Genomic DNA, 22462 nt, shown 5'->3' with positions numbered 1-22462 from the left:
AGTTTAGGAGGAATTTCTTTACACAGAGAGTGGTGAGAACGTGGAACTCGTTACCAGATGCAGTGGGACTTGAACACACAAGCGTATGACTCAGGAGGTGAGTGCTACCACTGACCCCAGCCGACACCAGGTACATTGAGGCTAATTGTAGCACCCCTACCTACACCACAGGTGAGGTGAACTAACTCAGCACAGAGCGGGGGTTGAACCTGGGACCATCCCGTATGGCTTTGCAACTGGTTGCTGTCATCAGGTTGCGTCTTATTGCAATCTTTGCTTTACTGCACTCAACCCAAACCAGGAACCTTTGGTGCTGATAGTGAGTAGGGAGAAGGGGGAACGTGTTCTGTTTTACAGCCCTGTTATCCCTCACAGCGATTGGGTTTGTCCAATGCCCGTGTACAACCGTTACTAGGGACGGGACTGGGGACACTGGCGAGGGGGGGGGGAGGGAGGCCTCTTATTGCAGGAAGGGTTGAATGTCATCATTTTAGGACTGCACCCACCAGAAACTCGATACTGTTGGACTTGCTGCACGACATTTGATACTTCTTGGAGTTGCACTGCACTACGAAAGCAACTGGAAATGGAGAGTCCTTGAAGTTACAATTTCTGCTGCAGTTTGTTGGTTCGTAGGAAATGAGGTCAAATATGATGCCTATGAAAAGATCAAAAACAAAGCATGAAATCTGGAAACATCATGAGCAATAGAATCTGCAACCTGCGTCATGAGCTAGATTTAGATTCTGATTACATGCTACAATTTTAAAGGGGTTACAGGAAACACGGGGGAGTCCCTACACGAATCTTTGAAGGTGGAGGGACAAGTTGATAAGCTGTTAACAAAAAGCAAACCTTGGCTTTATTAATAGAGGTAGAGAGTACAAAAGCATGGAAGTTATGCTAAACCTTTATAAATCACTAGTTAGACCTCAGCTGGAGTATTGGGCTGGATTTTTCCAGCCCTGGGGATGCGAGTTTGGAGGCGGGACTGGCGGGATAATGTTAAATTCTGGGGGTGGGTACCCATCCCGCCCCAATCCGCCTCCGTGCCATCTGCCCAGGAGGCGGGTAGCCGACCCGCGCCGGGACCCGTCTCCTGGAGGTGGGAAGGGGATTACAGCCACTTACCTGTCTGTTAACAGGTAGTTAACGGGTAGTTAACCGGCAGTTAAGAGGATTATCCCCATTTTTCCACCAGAGGTGCGGGCTTCTCGCCAGGGTCACCGAGGCGAGCAGTGGGTCTGCGGGGGTCGGAGGGGTGCAAAAGTGCGCTGTGGAGGTGAGTGATGGGTGCAAGTGTGAAGTGGTAAGTATGTGAGGTGAGTGAAAAGTGATAGAAAAAGTTTACTTACCTTTGTTTCTTCCTGCAGGCTTCAACGGTTGGGGATGCGGAGAGCCTCGCATCTCACCGGCGGAGGTGACAGATGGCTGCTGCATTCTCCGATGCAACAACCATCTGATTTCTGCTCACAAAAGAGGTTTGAGGAGTCTTGAATACAAGGATTCATCAAACAACAGAGAATGTCAGTGTTTGACGGCTTCACAGAGCTGTCAAACGATGACAAATCATCTGTCAAAAATTTTTTGTTTTGTCAAAACGTTCTCTGTAACCGGCTTCCTCTTAATTGGCCTGCTGAGCCCGCTGGGTGGGCTTAACAAGGTCAATCAAGGAAAAATAGCGTGGGTTGGCCAGAAGTCGATGGAGGCGGGACTAAAACCCGACAAGTGGGAGTCCCGCCTCCAAAAGCTCCTCATTGGCAAAATCCAGCCCATTGTGTCTAATTCTGGGCACCGCACTTTAGGAAGGATGTCAAGGATTTGGAGAGGGTGCAGAGGAGATTTACTAGAATGGCACCAGGGATGAGGGACTTCAGTTATGTGGAGGGACTGGAGAAGCTGGGGTTGTTCTCCTTAGAGCAGAGAAGGTTAAGGGGAGATTTAATAGAGGTGTTTAAAATTATGAGGGATTTGGATAGAATAAATAAGGAGAAACTGTTTCCAGTGGCAGAAAGGTCAGTAACCAGAGGACATGGATTTACGGTAATTGGCAAAAGAATCAGAGGGGGAGATGAGGAGAAATGATTTTACGCAGCGAGTTGTTGTGATCTGGAACGCGCTGCCTGAAAGGGCGGTGGGAGCAGATTCAATAGTAACTTTCAAAAGGGAATTGGATAAATACTTGAAAAGGAAAAATTTACAGGGCTATGGGAAAAGAGCAGGGGGGGAGTGGGACTAATTGGAGAGCTCTTTCAAAGGGCCGACACAGGCACGATGGGCCGAATGGCCTCCTTCTGTGCTGTGTCATTCTATGATTCAATTCCATCATTACAGTGTTGAAATCTAGATTTGACCGAAGGTGCTCGTGGGAGGTTATCGGGTGAACAGCCGAGTGACTCTCACTGTCCAGAGTCACACACAAGGAGACTGGATGTTGAACAAGCAGTCTGACAACACAGGGCATTAGAAAGGAGGCAGAAAAATGATGAATAAACTGGCAATCCTATCCCTGATTGTGTCGCGATTCCACTGGGAAGTTCAATAATAAATTGGGGCAAAAAATATGACGATAAATGACAGCAATTCTTTTGAGCAATGACTCCTACTTCACAGTTTAAATTAATGTGTCAACTTCAGAATTCTTCATTGTGGCAAAAATAGAATTTTTGTTGTGTTAGAGTTTGAACACGTCGTTTAAAAGTTGGGGGAGGCCGTTTCTAAGATGCATTCTGCGGGAGTATTAAATTCGGAAATGGGTGTTTGGTGACAATGGTCCTGGACTTCTGGAGCTTTTTTCCACCTATGTTTGTCCAGGACAAAGCAGCCCGCTTGATCGGCACCCCATCCACCACCTTAAACATTCACTCCCTCCACCACCGGCGAACCGTGGCTGCAGTGTGTACCATCTACAAGATGCACTGCAGCAACTCGCCAAGGCTTCTTCGGCAGCACCTCCCAAACCCGCGATCTCCTCCACCTAGAAGGACAAGGGCAGCAGGCGCACGGGAACACCACCACCTCCAAGTTCCCCTCCAAGTCACACACCATCCTGACTTGGAAATATATCGCAATTCCTTCATCGTCGCTGGGTCAAAATCCTGGAACTCCCTCCCTGACAGCACTGTGGGAGTACTTTCACCACATGGACTGCAGCGGTTCAAGAAGGCGGCTCACCACCACCACCTTCTTGAGCGGCAACTAGGGATGGGCAATAAATGCTGGCCTTGCCAGCGACGCCCACACCCCAGGAACAAATAAAACATTTTTTTTAAAGGCCATCATAGACTAGTCCAATTAATCCAAAAGCAACCGATTGTTAAACAAGAACTTAATTCTCAAACTTTTTTTTATCTTCCACCTCCATCACCAGTCAATCTGCACTGTGGCGAATTTTGCAGCAGTTACCCTCTCCCCCCCACCCCCCTTCCCCAAGGTGGTGTGCGGGCCAGGTGAGATTACGATTTGGCTGGTCTATGATGCTTCTTGAGGTCGAATAGCCTTTCCATGCTCATTACCCAGGCTCACGTGCTGTTTGGGTGAGTTGCTGGAGAGCGGCTGTAGAACGAGCGTGAGCCGGTGTTGAGGCCTAGCCTCAGGACATTGAGGGTTGTCTAAGATCTAGGTTACGACTCTGTGACTGCGATCTAACTCAGTACAGACACAGCATCAACCACCAGGCCTACTCTGTGGGGCTCAGTACTACACTACATGCTGCAGTTACCCTCTAGCTATCAGGAAATCTGCCCAGGTGAGCTAGTTGGAAGCTCCTTTAAAGAGCCGGCACAGGCTCGAAGGGCTGAGTGACCTCTTTGTGTCAGCCAGGGCTCAGTTGGTAGCACTCCCGCCTCTGAGTCAGAAGGTTGTGGGTTCAAGTTCCACTCCAGAGACTTGAGCACAAAAATCTAGGCTGATGCTCCCAGTGTAGTGCTGAAGGAGTGCCGCACTGTCGGAGGGGCAGTACTGAGGGAGTGTCGCACTGTCGGAGGGGCAGTACTGAGGGAGTGTCGCACTGTCGGAGGGGCAGTGCTGAGGGAGTGTCGCACTGTCGGAGGGGCAGTACTGAGGGAGTGCTGCACTGTCGGAGGGGCAGTGCTGAGGGAGTGCCGCACTGTCGGAGGTGCAGTACTGAGGGAGTGCTGCACTGTAGGAGGTGCAGTACTGAGGGAGTGCTGCACTGTCGGAGGGGCAGTACTGAGGGAGTGCCGCACTGTCGGAGGGGCAGTACTGAGGGAGCACTGCACTGTCGGAGGGGCAGTACTGAGGGAGCGCCGCACAGTCGGAGGGGCAGTACTGAGGTAGTGCCGCACTGTCGGAGGGGCAGTACTGAGGGAGCGCTGCACTGTCGGAGGGGCAGTACTGAGGGAGCGCCGCACTGTCGGAGGGGCAGTACTGAGGGAGCGCCGCACTGTCGGAGGTGCCCTCTTTCAGATGAGACGTTAAACCGAGGCACCGTCCGCTCTCTCAGATGGATCCCACGGTACTATTTTGAAGAAGAGCAGGGGAATTCTCCCCTGGGGTGTCATGTCCAATATTTATCTCTCAATTAACATCACTAAAACAGATTATCGGGTCATTATCACATTGCTGTTTGCAGGAGCTTGCTGTGTGCAATTGGCTGCCGCGTTTCCTACATTACAACAGTGACTCCACTTCAAAAAGTATTTCATTGGCTGTAAAGCGCTTTGGGACGTCCTGAGGTCATGAAAGGTGCTATAGAAATGCAAGTCTTTCTTTCCTTCTGTGCGGTATGATTCTATGATTCCATCATTACAGTGCTGTAATCTAGATTTGGCCGAAGGTTGTGGGAGGTTGTAGGGTGAGGACTGGGCTTTTGGCTTAATTGACTAGTCTGTGTTGCTCGTTAACATTTTAAATCCTCCCCCCCCTCTGCCCTCCATTTTGCCATAGCAGTGCTGGCCACCAGGATTTCCTGCAATCACCTGACTCCAAAACCGCCAGAAAATAGGTGGGAAAAAGCTCCAGAAGTCCAGGACCACCGTCTCCGAACACCCATTCCGAATTTAATAAAGCATGTGGAACATATCTTCGAGACCAGCTCCCCCAACTTTTAAATGACGTGTGTTCAAACTCTCTAACACGACAAAGGTTGATATTTTGAGTCCCCTGCTCCTTGGGGGGGACGGGAGCCGAATCAGCCCACCTGGCAGGGAAATGGAGTGTTGGGCAATGTTCCCTCTGACATGAATCAGTCATTCATGAAAGAAAGACTTATGAAATAATACTGAGTGGCCTGCGGGTGGCGCTGTCCAGGGAGAGTATAAATACTCGGGCACGGGCCCAGCTTGTGCAGGACATTCTTAACAGGAACTGGTGAAGGACACAACTAGACCTCCATGTTGTAAAACAGTTGATTAAAGCTTTGTTTGACGCTTAGACCGAGTGCCTAGTAGTTCTCTTACGTCAGCCTCCAATTAATTTTTTTCGTGCACGGCCCCTTTAAAGATGCGCGGTGTCCTCTCCAGTGGCAGGAGCTGGTGAGCGGCCTGCGCGGGACCTCGTGATTCGTGCCGTGCGGCTGCACACCTTGGGAGGAGGGGGGAGCATTGACTTCAATGGAACGTGAAATTGGGCGGGGTTAAAGTTGGCCGACTGACACCCCCCCCAACACCCCACGAACCCGCCCTGTTCCTTCCTGCCGGGTTAGGTTAAAATAAACCCCCCCCCCCCCTAAATGTCAGCAGAAACCAGGATTGGAATAACCTGCACGTGCAAGCGCTTTGGAGCGATCAGTTTGCCCGCTAATTGTAATTTGTCAGGAATATTCAGGCCCGAAACAATTCAATAACTTACCGTTCACTAAGTTGTCAGGTTTCCTTGCTAGTCACAAAAGGAATTTTGGAAAAAAACACAAGTTAGTGACTAAGGTGAGAATCGGCGGGTAACCTTGTGTATAAGATGCCTAGAACCGGTCACAGAATGAGCCAGACTACAGCCTGTGGTCACATGGCCCCTTTAATGTGAGGTGGGACATTTTCGTTAAAAAAAAATTATAATTAATAATAAGTAGTAATGATACTTTGAATGGGGATAGGCTGGGTGATATGGCAGAGCTGGGGGATATGGCAGAGCTGGGTGATCTGGAAGAGCTGGGGGATGTGGCAGAGCTGGGGGATGTGGCAGAGCTGGGGGATGTGGCAGAGCTGGGTGATGTGGCAGAGCTGGGTGATGTGGCAGAGCTGGGGGATGTGGCAGAGCTGGGGGATGTGGCAGAGCTGGGGGATGTGGCAGAGCTGGGTGATGTGGCAGAGCTGGGTGATGTGGCAGAGCTGGGTGATGTGGCAGAGCTGGGTGATGTGGCAGAGCTGGGTGATGTGACAGAGCTGGGGGATGTGACAGAGCTGGGGGATGTGACAGAGCTGGGGGATGTGACAGAGCTGGGGGATGTGACAGAGCTGGGGGATGTGGAAGAGCTGGGGGATGTGGAAGAGCTGGGGGATGTGGAAGAGCTGGGGGATGTGGAAGAGCTGGGGGATGTGGAAGAGCTGGGGGATGTGGAAGAGCTGGGGGGATGTGGAAGAGCTGGGGGATGTGGAAGAGCTGGGGGATGTGGAAGAGCTGGGGGATGTGGAAGAGCTGGGGGATGTGGAAGAGCTGGGGGATGTGGAAGAGCTGGGGGATGTGGAAGAGCTGGGGGATATGGAAGAGCTGGGGGATGTGGCAGAGCTGGGGGATGTGGCAGAGCTGGGGGATGTGGCAGAGCTGGGGGATGTAGCAGAGCTGGGGGATATGGCAGAGCTGGGGGATGTGGCAGAGCTGGGGGATGTGGCAGAGCTGGTGGATTTGGGGAGACCAGGTTCACAAGACATTAAAAGCAGCACCTCAAATGGATTAGGCCATAGAATCACAGAATCACAGAAACCCCACAGTGCAGATAGAGGCCATTTCGGCCCATCAAGCCTGCACCGACACATATCCCACCCGATTCCCGTAACCCCTACACCAACACATATCCCACCCTATCCCTGTAACCCCACGTATTTAATCCCCCTAACACTAAGGGTCAATTTATCATAGCCAATCAACCTAACCCGCACATCTTTGGACTGTGGGAGGAAACCGGAGCACCCGGAGAAAACCCACGCAAACACAGGGAGAATGTGCAAACTCCACACAGACAGTCGCCCGAGAATGGAGTACTGGGTTTTAGAGCAAGAGGCAAATATAAAAGTTAAGATCTAATGGGAGAGGAGCGAATCAGCAGCCCCTTTTAAAATTCTCATCCTTGTTTTCAAATCCCTTCATGGCCTCCTCGCCCCCCTCCCTATCTCTGTGACCTCTTCCAGTCCCACAACACCCCCCCCCCACCCCACCCCCCGAGATCTCTGCGCTCCTCCAATTCTGGCCTCTTGTGCATCCCCGATTTTAATCGATCCACCATTGGCGGCCGTGCCTTCAGCTGCCTGGGTCCCAAGCTCTGGAATTCCCTCCCTAAATCTCTCCGCCTCGCTACCTCTCTCTCCTCCTTTAAGACGCTCCTTAAAAACCCCAACCTCTTTGACCAAGCTTTTGGTCACCTGTCCTAATATCTCCTTCTGTGGCTCGGTGTGACATGTTGCTTGATACGCCCTTACACTGTTCTTGATTCAGTTTTTATTGAAATCAACCTGCAGTTTACATTTCAAGATGAATTATTGTCTTAGCCTCACCAGCCTTCGCCCCTCCTCTCTCCCCTCTCCATCTCTCACACATCATTAAGTAGGTGTAAAATGTAATTTGTTACACGGATCCCAAAAATAGGAGAAAACAAAATCCTTGCAATTCATCTCACCGGCAGCGAGACCCGTGTTTTCCCGCGCTAAAGGGACTTTGTACAGTTTGATAGATTCTTTCAAAAGGCAGTTGACACCTGATGGGCATTTTGCACTTTGCTTCTCGTGCCTGTGCGGGAATGAGTATTGTTCTAGCCGAGGGAACGTCGGTTACGCCAGGTCGATGGGTTGGGGAGACGAGGAATGGGGGCTGGAATTTTCGGGACGATTGGCTGCCCGATCAGGATGTTTTGGTGTTGGGAGGAGGGGCTGAGGCGGTGTGGGGGGGTGGGGGGTGTTATGTTCATTAATAAATAGACATTCTTATTATGAACACAGCTAGCTTTTGCTAGTTACTTTATTGAGCCATGTGGACTTGGTACAGTATCTGTAGAGATGCAGCCTTGTGCTCCTGTGTGCAGGCTGCCATCTTGACTGTTGCCTTGTGGGTAGCCTAGCCTCATGGGTAACGTAGTCTTAATATCTATACAGCTGGGTAGTGTAGTTTTATACATACAGTTCTATACAGCTCTACTGCTCCACCTAGTGTCCACCACAGAATGACATGTTATTGATCACTACAGGGGGGGGGGGGGGGAGGCAGTGTTGGCTGGGACACTCGGCAGGTGGGGCACAGGGACGGGATTGGCAATGGGCAGGGGATACCAGGCAGGTCATTTTTTTCTTCCTCTTTGGTGTCTCCCCATCAGCACCCATTCCCAAAACAGATGCTGTGCCAACAAGGACAGGGGTAATGGACAAGTGGGCCTCAGGGGTACAGGTTGCTTAATATCATTTGGATTGGCAAATGTAAGTTGACCCAACGAGCCAAATGCAGCATCACACATTAAACCCTAGACATACAGGATAAATCCGTACATCGATTGTGGGCACTAAAGCATTGAGATTTTTCAACTGCTTAGTGTGTGCTTAGATCCCTAAAAAAATTAAATATACAATCTTGACTAGGACTTGGATACAAAACGCACATTAATCATTCAGTTGTTAAATTCAGCTACAAACAAAGAAACAATACCTTCAGCTAGTTGTTTGCTGTTCAGGTCATGAAAGGTTGCTGGTTTATATGCTGCATTGCTCGAGAATATCAATACGTGCTGCTGTCTGTTCCGCACAATCACTGTGTCTTTGTGGGAAAACACAAGACAATCTTCCACAAAGTCTAAACAGAAATAAACCTTTATTTACAAAGAGGTGACGGCGCCAGGTACGGCCTTTCGCAAAACCAGCAGTCACGCAAAATTCAAAACAGGAATCACCTCCCAAACCCGCGACCTCCCAAACCCGCGACCTCCCAAACCCGCGACCTCCCAAACCCGCGACCTCCACCACCTAGAAGGACAAGGGCAGCAGGCGCATGGGAACCACCACCTCCAAGTTCCCCTCCAAGTCACACACTATCCTGATTTGGAAATATATCATACTGTGGCTACAAGAGTAGGTCAGAGACTGGGTATTCTGTGGCGAGTGTCTCACCTCCTGACTCCCCAAAGCCTTTCCACCATCTACAAGGCACAAGTCAGGAGTGTGATGGAATACTCTCCACTTGCCTGGATGAGTGCAGCTCCAGCAACACTCAAGAAGCTCGACACCATCCAGGACAAAGCTGCCCACTTGATTGGCACCTCATCCACCACCTTAAACATTCACTCCCTCCACCACCGGCGTACCATCTACAAGATGCACTGCAGCAACTCGTCAAGGCTTCTTCATCGGCACCTCCCAAACCCGCGACCTCTACCACCTAGAAGGACAAGGGCAGCAGGCGCATGGGAACACCATCACCTCCAAGTTCCCCTCCAAGTCTCACACCATCCTGACTTAGAAGTATATCGCCATTCCTTCACCACACAGACTACAGCGGTTCAAGAGGAAGGCTCACCACCACCTTCTCAAGGGGCAACTCGGGACGGACAATAAATGCCGGCCTTGCCAGTGACGTCCACATCCCGAGAATTAATTTGTACTAAAAGGGCCAACCAGCGAGTGAAAAATATAAACGCAATCAGGACTGAGCGGCCCTGGGATTCATAGGCGAGGGACGGGACCTGCCCACAGGTTTGGTCAGTCATGGAGTAGAACACAATCTGGGGGGTGTTTAACACAGAATAAAGCACGCGGGTCACTCACGCACCACGTGGGGTCACCAACCCTCCAGGATTGCCCTGGAGTCTCTAGGAACTAAAGATTAATCTCCAGGACACTGCTGCCAGCAACACTCGGGAGAAAAATCATAGAGAGGGCATTCTAAAAAATTGTGTTTTTAAAAAACAAATCTTTGAACACTTTGGTTATTAGTAAATAAAAATATCTGAGATGGGAAAATGGCTGTTTGGATGATTTTTGACTCTCAGTCAATCGGATAACGAAGAGACTGTACACTTTCCGATTGGCCGTGGGCCCTGCGAGGATGGACGTGTCAGGCGACCAATGGCGGGAGTGTGGGGGCGGGGCGGCGGGAGGTCATGTGATGAAAACTCCAGGAATATGTCCAACCAGAGTTGGCAACCCTAATAACAGGCGAGGGCTGCAAATTGTGCGGTTGGCATCTCTCGGGCTCATTCGCATAAACTGCCGCCCCCCCACCCCACCCCGCAGGCATCTCTGTTTGCTTCTGTTCTCTGTTTCCCCTCCCCGAATGACACCATCATTCTTGTATCGATTCTATTCTGCTCAGTCATGAGGTGTCAGCTGTGGCTCAGTGGTGAGACCTTTCATCTCTGAATCAGAAGGTTGTGGGTTCAAGTCCCGCTCTAGAGACTGAGGGAGTGCCGCACTGTTGGAGGGGCAGTACTGAGGGAGCACCGCACTGTCGGAGGGGCAGTGCTGAGGGAGCGCCGCACTGTCGGAGGGGCAGTGCTGAGGGAGCGCCGCACTGTCAGAGGGGCAGTACTGAGGGAGCGCCGCACTGTCGGAGGGGCAGTACTGAGGGAGCACCGCACTGTCGGAGGGGCAGTGCTGAGGGAGCGCCGCACTGTCGGAGGGGCAGTGCTGAGGGAGCGCCGCACTGTCAGAGGGGCAGTACTGAGGGAGCGCCGCACTGTCGGAGGGGCAGTGCTGAGGGAGCGCCGCACTGTCGGAGGGTCAGTACTGAGGGAGCGCCGCACTGTCGGAGGGTCAGTACTGAGGGAGCGCCGCACTGTCGGAGGGTCAGTACTGAGGGAGCGCCGCACTGTCGGAGGGTCAGTACTGAGGGAGCGCCGCACTGTCGGAGGGTCAGTACTGAGGGAGCGCCGCACTGTGGGAGGGTCAGTACTGAGGGAGCGCCGCACTGTCGGAGGGTCAGTACTGAGGGAGCGCCGCACTGTCGGAGGGGCAGTACTGAGGGAGCGCCGCACTGTCGGAGGGGCAGTGCTGAGGGAGCGCCGCACTGTCGGAGGGGCAGTACTGAGGGAGCACTGCACTGTCGGAGGGGCAGTACTGAGGGAGCACTGCACTGTCGGAGGGGTAGTATTGAGGGAGCGCTGCACTGTCGGAGGTGCCATCTTGGATGAGACGTTAAACTGAGGCCCCAATATCCTCTCAGATGGCACTATTTCGAAGATCACTAAAATAAAATGATCTGGTCATTATCACATTGCTGTTTGTAGGAGCTTGCTGTGCGCAAATTGGCTGCCGCGTTTCCCACATTACAACAGTGACCACACTTCAAAAAAAGTACTTAGTTGGCTGTAAAGCGCTTTGAGACACCCTGAAGTTGTGAAAGGTTTTATATAAAAGCAAATCATTCTTCAACGTGTTTACATCTAATTTAAACGGAAAATCAACTGCACTGGAATAGTGGAGAAAAGCTACTTCCTGCAGATATGTCAAGAGAGGGAATTAAATCCCCAGCAGTGTTACAGAATCGAACCAGGAATATATCCCCTTTAACATTAGAATATTTGAAAATTTCCATATCTTACCTCCTGCAATTTCTTCATGTTTCAGCGCAGGTCACAAAAGAAAAAAAAAGAATTAGTGAAACACTGACCACCGTCCCTCCGATCCCAGCCACAGCAGCAGTCTGACTGTCTCTCAATATTGATTCTGTTCATAATTATCATCAGTGATTACATTCCAAAATTAATTATAAAATAAAACTATGTTATGTATTGTCAGCCATGGCTCAGTGGGCAGCACTCTCGCCTCTCAGTCAGAAAGTCGTGGGTTCAAGTCCCACTCCAGAGACTCGAGCATAAAATCCAGGCTGACATTCCCAGTGCAGTGCTGAGGGAGCGCCGCACTGTCGGAGGGGCAGCACTGAGGGAGCGCCGCACTGTCGGAGGGGCAGTACTGAGGGAGCACCGCACTGTCGGAGGGGCAGTACTGAGGGAGCGCCGCACTGTCGGAGGGGCAGTACTGAGGGAGCACCGCACTGTCGGAGGGGCAGCACTGAGGGAGCGCCGCACTGTCGGAGGGGCAGTACTGAGGGAGTGTCGTACTGCCGGAGGGGCAGTACTGAGGGAGCGCCGCACTGTCGGAGGGGCAGTACTGAGGGAGCGCCGCACTGTCGGAGGGTCAGTACTGAGGGAGCGCCGCACTGTCGGAGGGGCAGTACTGAGGGAGTGCCGCACTGTCGGAGGGTCAGTACTGAGGGAGTGCCGCACTGTCGGAGGGGCAGTACTGAGGGAGCGCCGCACTGTCGGAGGGGCAGTACTGAGGGAGCCCCGCACTGTCGGAGGGGCAGTACTGAGGGAGCGCCGCACTGTCGGAGGGGCAGTACTGAGGGAGCGCTACACTGTTCTATCAATTTTTTACCTACCTGTTTATGCCACAAAATTGGAACAACCAATTTGCATCTGTTACGACCACCTGAGAGGGCAGACAGAGCTTTGGTTTAACATCTCATCCGAAAGGCAGTGCGGCGCTCCCTCAGAACTGCCCCTCCGACAGTGCAGCACTCCCTCAGAACTGCCCCTCCGACAGTGCGGCGTTCCCTCAGTACTGCCCCTCCGACAGTGCAGCGCTCCCTCAGTACTGCCCCTCCGACAGTGCGGGGCTCCCTCAGTACTGCCCCTCCGACAGTGCGGCGCTCCCTCAGTACTGCCCCTCCGACAGTGCGGCGCTCCCTCAGTACTACACTGGCGTGTCAGTCTAGATATCTGTGCTCAAGTCTCTGGAGTGAGACTTGAACCCACAACCTTCTGACTCAGAGGCGAAAGTGATACCTAATGAGCCGCCGCTGACACTTAAATATAAAGATAACGTTCTATCTTATTTCCTCGGTCTGGTAAACACACAGTGCACAGGACAGGCTGAAGGGGTTTAACTGACACTGACTGCATCAGGTGAGGGAGCTGCAGGTGGTGTTTGACCCACTCTGTGCTGTAGCCAGTGAGTACCAGACTGCAACAACAACAACAACAACAACTTGCATTTACACAGCACCTTTAACGTAGTAAAACGTCCCAAGGTGCTTCACAGGAGCGTTATTGAACAAAATCTGACACCGAGACACAGAAGGAGATATTTGGGCAGGTGACCAAAAGCTTGGTCAAAGAGGTCGGTATTAAGGAGGGTAGAGAGGCGGAGATGTTTAGGGAGGGAATTCCAGAGCTTAGGGCCCCGGCAGCTGAAGGCACGGCCGCCAATGGTGGAGTGATTAATCGGGGGGATGTACAAGAGGCCAGAGTTAGAGGAGCGCAGAGATCTCGGAGGGTTGTAGGGCTGGAGGAGGTTACAGAGATAGGGAGGGGCGAGGCTGTGAAGGGATTTGAAAACAAGGATGAAAATTTTAAATTCAAGGCATTGCCGGTCCGGGAAACAATGTAGGTCAGCGAACACAGGGGGTGATGGGTTAACGGGACTCGGTGCGAGTTAGGTCACGGGGCGGGGGGGCAGAGACTGCATTGTGTAACAACAATAAAGCCATTACTCGTTTCAATTGAAAACATGTTTCGAAAAAAAAAACAATGGGATGTTTTCTGTACCTTAAATGGCATTTTGCAATCAATATGCAATGTTTAAATCTGAGCTCAGCTTGTGGTTTTGTGCTTCAGACTCATTGTGAGAAATCTTTATGATTCTCGTTCAGCCCAGGAAATCCGTGGGTTTACACTTTAGGGTTAGTTTACTGTCCAAACGAGTCACCAGCGAGAATTTTGTTTTTGGTTCCTGTCTTTTTTTTTTAGTCATGGGTTGGGGGGGGGGGGGGGCGGCGGAGGCAGGGGGGGGGGGGGGGGGGAGGCGGGTGGGGTCCTGGGCAACCAGTGGTAGAAATGGCCCACAACAGGGTGATTCGCACCGTCTGTTAGATAGCCCGAGGCTGGTGTCAGATGGTCAAAGAGCAGTAAAAGGCAGCAATCCAAATCAAAGTTCTCGCTGGTGACTCGTTGGGACAGTAAACTAACCCTAAAGCGTAAACCCACGGACGTCTGGGGAAAGAAAATACAAAAAGACTTGCATTTCTATAGCGCCTTTCACCACCACCCGACGTCCCAAAGCACTTTACAGCCAATGAAGTACTGTCACTGTTGTAATGTAGCACAGCAAGCTCCCACAAACAGCAATGTGATAATGACCTGATAATCTGTTTTTTGTGATGTTGATTGAGGCATAAATATTGGCCCCAGGACACCGGGGAGAACTCCCCCTGCTCTACTTCGAAATAGTGGCCGTGGGATATTTTACATCCACCCGAGAGAGCAGACGGGGCCTCGGTTTAATGTCTCATCCGACAAACGGCATCTCCGACAGTGCGGCACTCCCTCAGCACTGCACTGGGAGTGTCAGCCTGGATTTTTGTGCTCAAGTCTCTGGAGTGGGACTTGAACCCACAACCTTCTGACTCAGAGGCGAGAGTGCTGCCCACTGAGCCACTGGCTGAGGCAAGGGAGAAAATCATATCCCAATCCGAACTGATCCAAGTTGGAATATAATGAGATCATTTCAGACCCACGTGACCCCTCGGCCAGCTCAAAATGAGAGAGTGCCCAAGCAGCCCAAAACACCCAGCACCGTCTCGTCAAGTTAGAAATCACAATTTTAATTTAATTTTGTTCCAAATTGCCTTGCTCTCTCTCTCTGTGCCTCTCTCTTCATTGAGTATATTCAAGACTGAGATCGATAGATTTTTGGATATTAAGGGAATCGAGGGATATGGGGATCAGGCGGGAAAGTGGAGTTGAGGTAGAAGATCAGCCATGATCTTATTGAATGGCGGAGCAGGCTCGAGGGGCCGAATGGCCAACTCCTGCTCCTATTTCTTATGTTCTTATGTTCTTTGTCTCTTTCTTTCTCTGATCAGTTCATATTTGCATATAGTTTTTTTCCATTGGTGCCCAACATCCGATCAGATGTCGATGTGTTTGGGGGTCGGGGGGTTTCCACAGTAAATTTTAATTATTTTCTCTTTTTCCAGAGCTGGTCATGTTCACATCCTGTGCACGCAGAGAGAGCGGATAAATATTCAACACTTTCCTGTGAGCGGCAGTAGAGGTCAGAGCCTCATTCAATTTAACAAAGACATGACATTGGGACAATTTCTGGTTAAGTTGCAAGGAACCCAATTGCCCCCATGAGTTGGGCTTGGCCCAGTTGGTACAACTCTTGCCCCTGAGTCAGAAGGTTGTCAGTTTATGCCAATTTTCACGCAGCAAATTTAGTGAAATCATGAAACGTTACTCTTAGAAATACAGTGGTTGGTTACTTTTACAAAGTAACAGTTCATGATATTAGAGTAGACAGAGAGAAACTGTTCCCATTGGCGGAAGGGTCGAGAACCAGAGGACGACATGAGGAAAAACCTTTTTATGCAGCGAGTGGTTAAGATCTGGAATGCACTGCCTGAAAGGGTGGCGGAGGCAGATTCAATCATGGCTTTCAAAAGGGAATTAGATAAGTACCGGAAGGAAAAAAATTTGCAGGGCTACGGGGAAAGGGCGAGGGAGTGGGACTAGCTGAGAGTCGGCACGGGCTCGACGGGCCAAATGGCCTCCTTCTGTCCTGTAACCATTCTATGATTCTAGGATTATTTTAACATCTTTGCTGTCGATTGTTCCACATACTTCTCTCTTTATACAAGAGACCAGCAGGAACTAGACAGTGAGGACAAGGCAGAATCTTGGTGATGGGATTCATTTGCCTTCATGAACTGGGAAAATAGAACGCATTTATGGGGAAGTTAGATAAGTACACGAGAGAGAAAGGAACAGAAGGTTATGCCGATAGGGGGAGGTGAAGTAGGGTGGGGGGAGGCTCGTGTGGAGCATAAAGACCGGCACGGATCAGTAGGGGGCGAATGGCATGTTTCTGTGCAGTAAATTCAATGTAATTCATAACCTTCGTCTGAACCTGAGCAAAGATTATAGGCATTAGAGCGAGGTGAGGCTCCCAGAGTGTAGACTCACTAGATAGGAGCTGGGGTCAGAGATCGATAAGTTTACACAGGAAGAATGTGTGTCTTAAAAGTGGCAACTGAATTACGTCTGCGCGCTCTGGTCCAGTTGTCCAGACCCTCTAACCCTGCTTCACCTGAAGACTGCACTTGGTCCTAACTCCCTGTGCACAATGCCACAGGAGGTTGACTAGAATTAGACAAAAACAGTAAATGTACACATTTAAGCCCTCTCAGGTGGATGGAAAAGGTTCCATGGCACTATCTTGAAGAAGAGCAGGGGAGTTCTCCTGGCCAATATTTATACCTCAACCAACTAAAAAAAACAGATGATCTGGTCTTTATCCCATTGCTGTTTGTGGGAGCTTGCTGTGCACAAATTGGCTGCCGCGTTTCCCACATTACAACAGTGGACTACGCTTCCAAACTACTTCATTGGCTGTAAAGCGCTTTGGGACATTCTGAGGTCATGAAAGGCACTGTAGGAATCTTTCTTTTCTAGTAGAGGTCATTGGACAGCAATCGGGACTTGGAACCCTGGCCAATACTTCTCTCTCCTCAGCCCAGAGACGCTACGGCCAAACTGTAGCTAGCCTACTCCTGGCGCAGCAGTTAACTCAGCACGGACTGGAATCGATCCGTCTGGGTGATATGGCTTAGTACCACACTGCGTGGTGAGCTTACCCACCCTCCATTGGGAGAGCTCGGAGCCTGTGTGACGTAAGAAAACTACTAGGCACTTGGTCTAAGCGTTAAACAAGGCTTTAAGCAACTGTTTTACAACATGGAGGTCTAGTTGTGTCCTTCACTAGTTCCTGTTAAGAATGTCCTGCGCAAGCTGGGCCCGTGCCCGAGTATTTATACTCTCCCTGGACAGCGCCACCCGCAGGCTGCTCAGTATTATTTTATAAGTCTTTCTTTCATGAATGACTGATTCATGTCACTGTTTATAGACTTCATTACCCTTCCCCAGCAACTAGTTGCGAATCAATCAACAACACTTACCTTCAAGCCACAAGACACCGTCCTTGAATTCAACCGGTCTCAGTTCATGCATCATTTCTGTCTCTTGTAAGATAAAAGACAGGAGAACAGTGAAAAATAATGGCAAGAAGAATTAAAATAAGACTCTATTTTTTTCATTGTCGATAACACCTTGAATATTCTTGCTCCTAACTAGCTACCTGCAGCTGCCCACAAACAGCAATGGGATAAAGACCAGATCATCTGCTTTTTTTAAGTTGGTTGAGGTATAAATATTGGCCAGGAGAACTCCCCTGCCCCATGGAACCTTTTCCATCCACCTGAGAGGGCTTAAATGTGTACATTTACTGTTTTTGTCTAATTCTAGTCAACCTCCTGTGGCACTGTGCATAGGGAGTTAGGACCAAGTGCAGTCTTCAGCTGAGGCAGGGTTAGAGGGTCTGGACCTGCCCGGGGATCACCTGCCCGGGAATCACCTGCCCGGGGATCACCTGCCCAGGAATCACCTGTCCAGGTGTAATGGCCCCTGACAATCTGGTCTTGTCAGTGACACATGTGGTAAAATGACTGGTCAGATCTGTGGCTGCATAACAACAGTCACTGCACTCCAAAAAAGTAGTTCTGGAAAATAATTTACCCATTTCAATGATGTGATGAGGCCTTTTGTAAATCCAAGTGTTTAGTTTTCTCTCTCTAGTTGGTGTGCTCGTTGGGACGTTAATTTTCTCCTCTGATTTGTTTCATGTATCCCTCTTGACTTCAGGGAATACTGGGAGTGGATCCACAGGCAACAGGCTCCGAGACTTCAACAATCGTCCTTCACATGTGCTGGTAAAGAAGGAAATAACTTTTTTTTAATTATTCGTTCACAGGATGTGGGTGTCGCTGGCAAGGGCAGCATTTATTGTCCATCCCCTAATTGCCCTCGAGGAGGTGGTGGTGAGCCACCTTCTTGAATTGCTGCAGTCCGTGTGGTGAAGGTACTCCCACAGTGCTGTTAGGGTGGGAGTTTCAGGATGTGACCCAGTGACTATGAAGGATCGGTGATATATTTCCAAGTCAGGATGGTGTGTGACTTGGAGGGGAACTTGGAGGTGGTGTTGTTCCCATGCGCCTGCTGCCCTTGACCTTCTAGGTGGAAGAGGTCGCGGGTTTGGGAGGTGCTGCCGAAGAAGCCTTGGCGAGTTGCTGCAGTGCATCTTGTAGATGGTACATACTGCAGCCACGGTGCGCCGGTGGTGGAGGGAGTGAATGTTTAAGGTGGTGGATGGGGTGTCAATCAAGCGTGCTGCTTTGTCCTGGATGGTGTCGAGCTGCTTGAGTGTTGTTGGAGCTGCACTCATCCAGGCAAGTGAAGAGTATTCCATCACACTCCTGACTTGTGCCTTGTAGATGGTGGAAAGGCTTTGGGGAGTCAGGAGGTGATACACTCGCCACAGAAAAGGTGCTATATAAATGCAACTCCTCAGATAATGAAGCAGTCCATGCCCGCATGCAGCAAGACCTGGACAACATTCAGGCTTGGGCTGATAAGTGGCCGGTAACATTCGCGCCACACAAGCGCAAGGCAATGACTAGCTCCAACAAGCAAGTGTCTAACCACCTCCCCTTGACATTCAACAGCATTACCATCGCCGAATCCCCCACCATCAACATCCTGGGGGGTCACCATTGACCAGAAACTGAACTGGACCAGCCACATAAATACTGTGGCAACAAGAGCAGGCCAGAGGCTTTTTGTCTTTTAATACTCCTGAGAAGAGCCTTGGGACATCTTACTACATTAAGGGTGCTATATAAATACAAGTTGTTGTTGTATGCACACCTGGGGTATCTCACACTCCTGCGGCGAGTGGGTGTTCAATGAAACCAGCAGCAGAACTGGTGTAAACTTGCCAGAGCCTGTGCATAGTGCAGGGCAGGACACAGTAGCAAGTTATAGACTCAGGTAGCTCTCGGGTCCAAGCGAGTCAGCTTACCCAACCCAGGGCAGAAATAGAGTTGATAAAGTCCCCATGAAAGAAATTGACTAGGGACTTGGTGCGAGTTAGGATATGGGAGGCAGAGTTTTGGATGACCTCAAGTTTACGTACATATATACGTAGAATTAGGATTTGGTTTAATCTCAGATGATTAAGGTTTTTTTGCCAAAACAGTGTTGAGATAGGAAGTGGGACAATAGGCCAGGATGATAAACAAGTTGGCATCTGGAGTTTTGTAGGAATGATCTCATTTCTGGAAGTCTTGTTCACAATAACACTCGTCAGGCCATAATGTATCAGACTTATAAAGATCTTGAACTTCCCTTCACAATTTATAGAGAGCACCAAGATTGAAAGGATCGATGAAGGTTACGGGCTGGATTTTATCAATGGAGGCGGGACGACAACTTTCGGGGTTGTAGTCCCGCCTCCATCGAGTTGTGGCCAACCCACGCGATTTTGACTTGATTGACCTTGTTGAGCCCGCCCAGCGGGCTCAGCAGGCCAATTAAGGGCCACCCGGCAACAGGTGACATCACAGATTGACATTTCATCTGTCAAGACCTTTTGACAGATGAAATATCAACGTTTCACAGGTGCTTGAAGCTGTCAAACACTGACAATCTGTACTCCAGGTTAATTCCTTCCTCTCAGGCTGATTTAGAGATCTCCCCAGAACAGAAAGCTGAATTCTGCAACGGCCATTCTGCTTTCTGTGCCGGTGAGATGAGGGACTCCCGAGACCTGAAGGAAGGAAGGCTGTAAAGGTAAGTAAAGGTAAGTAAAACTTATTTAAACACTTTACACACACCAAACACACTTACCTCTGCACTCATGCACACATCACTCACCTGAACACCGGACATCTCGAACCCTCCAAGCCCTTCAGCCAGACGGTCCGCCTCGCTAACTTGGTGTGGTTTGGAGCCGTCGGGAATCCCACACTTTAGGGATAAAAATAGGGATTAGGCTAAAAACTGCCTGTTAAACTACCTGTTAACAGGCAGTTAATTGTCACTAATCCCCTTCCCGCCTCGGGGAGGCGGGTCCCAGCACAGGGCGGGTACCCGCCTCCTTTGAAACTGGCATGGAGGCGGGTTGGGGGCGGGATGGGTTCGTGCCCCCCGATTTCGGGATTTTAACCCCCCACACGCCTCCAATCCCGCCTCAATGGCCCAATGAAAATCGAGCCCTACGTCTCTACGTGGGATGTTCTTTCATCCCCTCCCCCATTTCCCAGCCCCCAAACTTGCTTTTTAATCCGTTTCATTTCCTGCTTTTTTCTCAGTTCTGACGAAGGGTTTTGACCCAAAACGTTAACTCTGTTTCTCTCCCCACGGATGCTGCTCTGGCCTGTTGAGTTTTTCCAGCGTTTTCTGTTGTTATTTCGGATCCGCAGTATTTTGCTATCGTATTAGGGAAATGGGGTAGTTGTGTTTATTTCTCCGTATGTCTACTGCTCAAAGACATTGCGTGTGTCAATGACTTGGTCAAACATAGTAAATGGATTACATTGCAACCATATTTGATTTGTCGTATTGGAATAGCCCTGCCAATGCACCTCAAACAATGGCCCAGATTTTGCTGAAAAATGGAACGTTGTGTGGATGACGCTCACCGTTATTAATGTGCAAATCGTCAGCAACTTATGGCGAGGGAGAGATTCGCCGTGAGTTGCGAAATGCCACAAGTTGCTGGACAATTTGCCGTTAGCCTCGCGAAAATGACATCGTGCTCAACTTCCCCGTGAGATTCATGAAGTTGCTGCATTTGTGCATTAATTACCCGTTAAACTCGCCGCAGAAATTTAAGTCTCATAATTAACAGCATAAGTATCCTTTTAAGGACATGATAATTGACTGTCAATCAACCTCTCTGGCCCAGAAAGTGAATAATTATAAGTGTGGAGTCTGATTCCTTCAGGTTGTGAATTGTTTTAGGAGATTTTATAAAATAACAAATAAATTATTTTTTTCTTACTTTTCCTTTCTGTCTCTTTTTCTCTCTCTCGTAATCCCATCTTCCTTTCTCCCTCTTTATTTCTCTTTCTGTACCTGATTTGACTCTAATTCGCCCGATTTCCTTCTCCGTCGTTCCTCTGTTTCTTTCTCAATCCTTGAATCCCATGGGTTAAGGAGATAGACTGTTGGTCCCGTCGTTCACCGAGGCCCCAGATGCCCCGTTGCCCTCCCTGCGCCGTTATCAGCTCGCACTCCCAGCGACTTCGTGGGGAAAAAAACCTAAATGTGCACAAACTAGTCTAACCATTGGGACAGATCGCGAGATGTCCCGCTCCTGCGAAATCTGGGCCAATACAAACTCAACTAAACACTGTACAGAGACACCTGCCAGATCGACCAATACAGCCCACAGAAACCCAACCCAGCTCATTTTATTTGGGCTCATTTAATGTATTTATAATTGCATTGAAAGCCTATATGTAGCCTGGGATTTTCTCGTATCGTAAAACTCCTCAATCTTTATCACTCTCCTCCGCAACACTTCACCCACAAAACTAATACACAAGCTAAGCAAGATTTGTGTGAGGTCAGACACAAAAAATTGCTGAAATCCATCTCAGGGAGAAGCGCCTGATGGAAATAATGAATCAACACACCGCCCATTGGGCTGCTGGTGTGAAATGGGCAGCCGATTCGCATTCGCCAGCCACTGGTAATCTGCCATAAAAACAGACAATGCTGGAAATACACAGTATGCATTGGAGAGGAGATATGGTAGGGAACTGTCGGAGTGTAGAAGCCGACTCCCTCATGTGTGCCTTTGTGTCAGATGTGGCTCAGTGGGTAGCACACTCGCCTCTGAGTCAGAAGGTTGTGGGTTCAAGTCCCACTGCAGGGATTTGAGCACAAAATCCAGGCTGACACTCTACTGCAGTGCTGAGGGAGCGCTGCACTGTCGGAGGGGCAGTACTGAGGGAGCACCGCACTGTCGGAGGGGCAGTACTGAGGGAGCGCCGCACTGTCGGAGGGGCAGTACTGAGGGAGCGCCGCACTGTCGGAGGAGCAGTACTGAGGGAGCGCCGCACTGTCGGAGGGGCAGTACTGAGGGAGCGCCGCACTGTCGGAGGGGCAGTACTGAGGGAGCGCCGCACTGTCGGAGGGGCAGTACTGAGGGAGCGCCGCACTGTCGGAGGGGCAGTACTGAGGGAGCGCCGCACTGTCGGAGGGGCAGTACTGAGGGAGCGCCGCACTGTCGGAGGGGCAGTACTGAGGGAGCGCCGCACTGTCGGAGGGGCAGTACTGAGGGAGCGCCGCACTGTCGGAGGGGCAGTACTGAGGGAGCGTCACACTGTCGGAGGGGCAGTACTGAGGGAGCGCCATACTGTCGGAGGGTCAGTACTGAGGGAGCGCCGTACTGTCGGAGGGTCAGTA

At 50.3% G+C, this 22462-nt stretch overlaps 1 protein-coding gene across 1 annotated transcript in view; it reads right to left on the bottom strand.

Moving 5' to 3' along the window:
* The window catches only part of LOC147100238 (interleukin-18-like), a 38292-nt gene that overhangs the window by 7323 nt on the left and 8507 nt on the right, over window positions 1–22462 (bottom strand). The window contains exons 2-6 of the mRNA XM_085968222.1: window positions 17726–17916; window positions 17104–17172; window positions 8806–8949; window positions 5812–5838; window positions 507–658 (exon numbers count right to left, since the gene is read on the bottom strand). Of these exons, the coding sequence (XP_085824348.1) occupies window positions 507–658; window positions 5812–5838; window positions 8806–8949; window positions 17104–17172; window positions 17726–17729 (396 nt within the window). The 5' untranslated portion in view covers window positions 17730–17916. The remainder of the gene's footprint in view (window positions 1–506; window positions 659–5811; window positions 5839–8805; window positions 8950–17103; window positions 17173–17725; window positions 17917–22462) is intronic.

The sequence above is a fragment of the Somniosus microcephalus genome, chromosome 26 (genome assembly GCF_052327205.1).
Source record: "Somniosus microcephalus isolate GS21.2 chromosome 26, FLI_Smic_1.0, whole genome shotgun sequence".
Taxonomy (NCBI): Eukaryota; Metazoa; Chordata; class Chondrichthyes; order Squaliformes; family Somniosidae; genus Somniosus; species Somniosus microcephalus.
The sequence above is the reverse complement of the archived record's forward strand: the minus strand, read 5'-3'. Positions and strand labels throughout refer to the sequence as shown.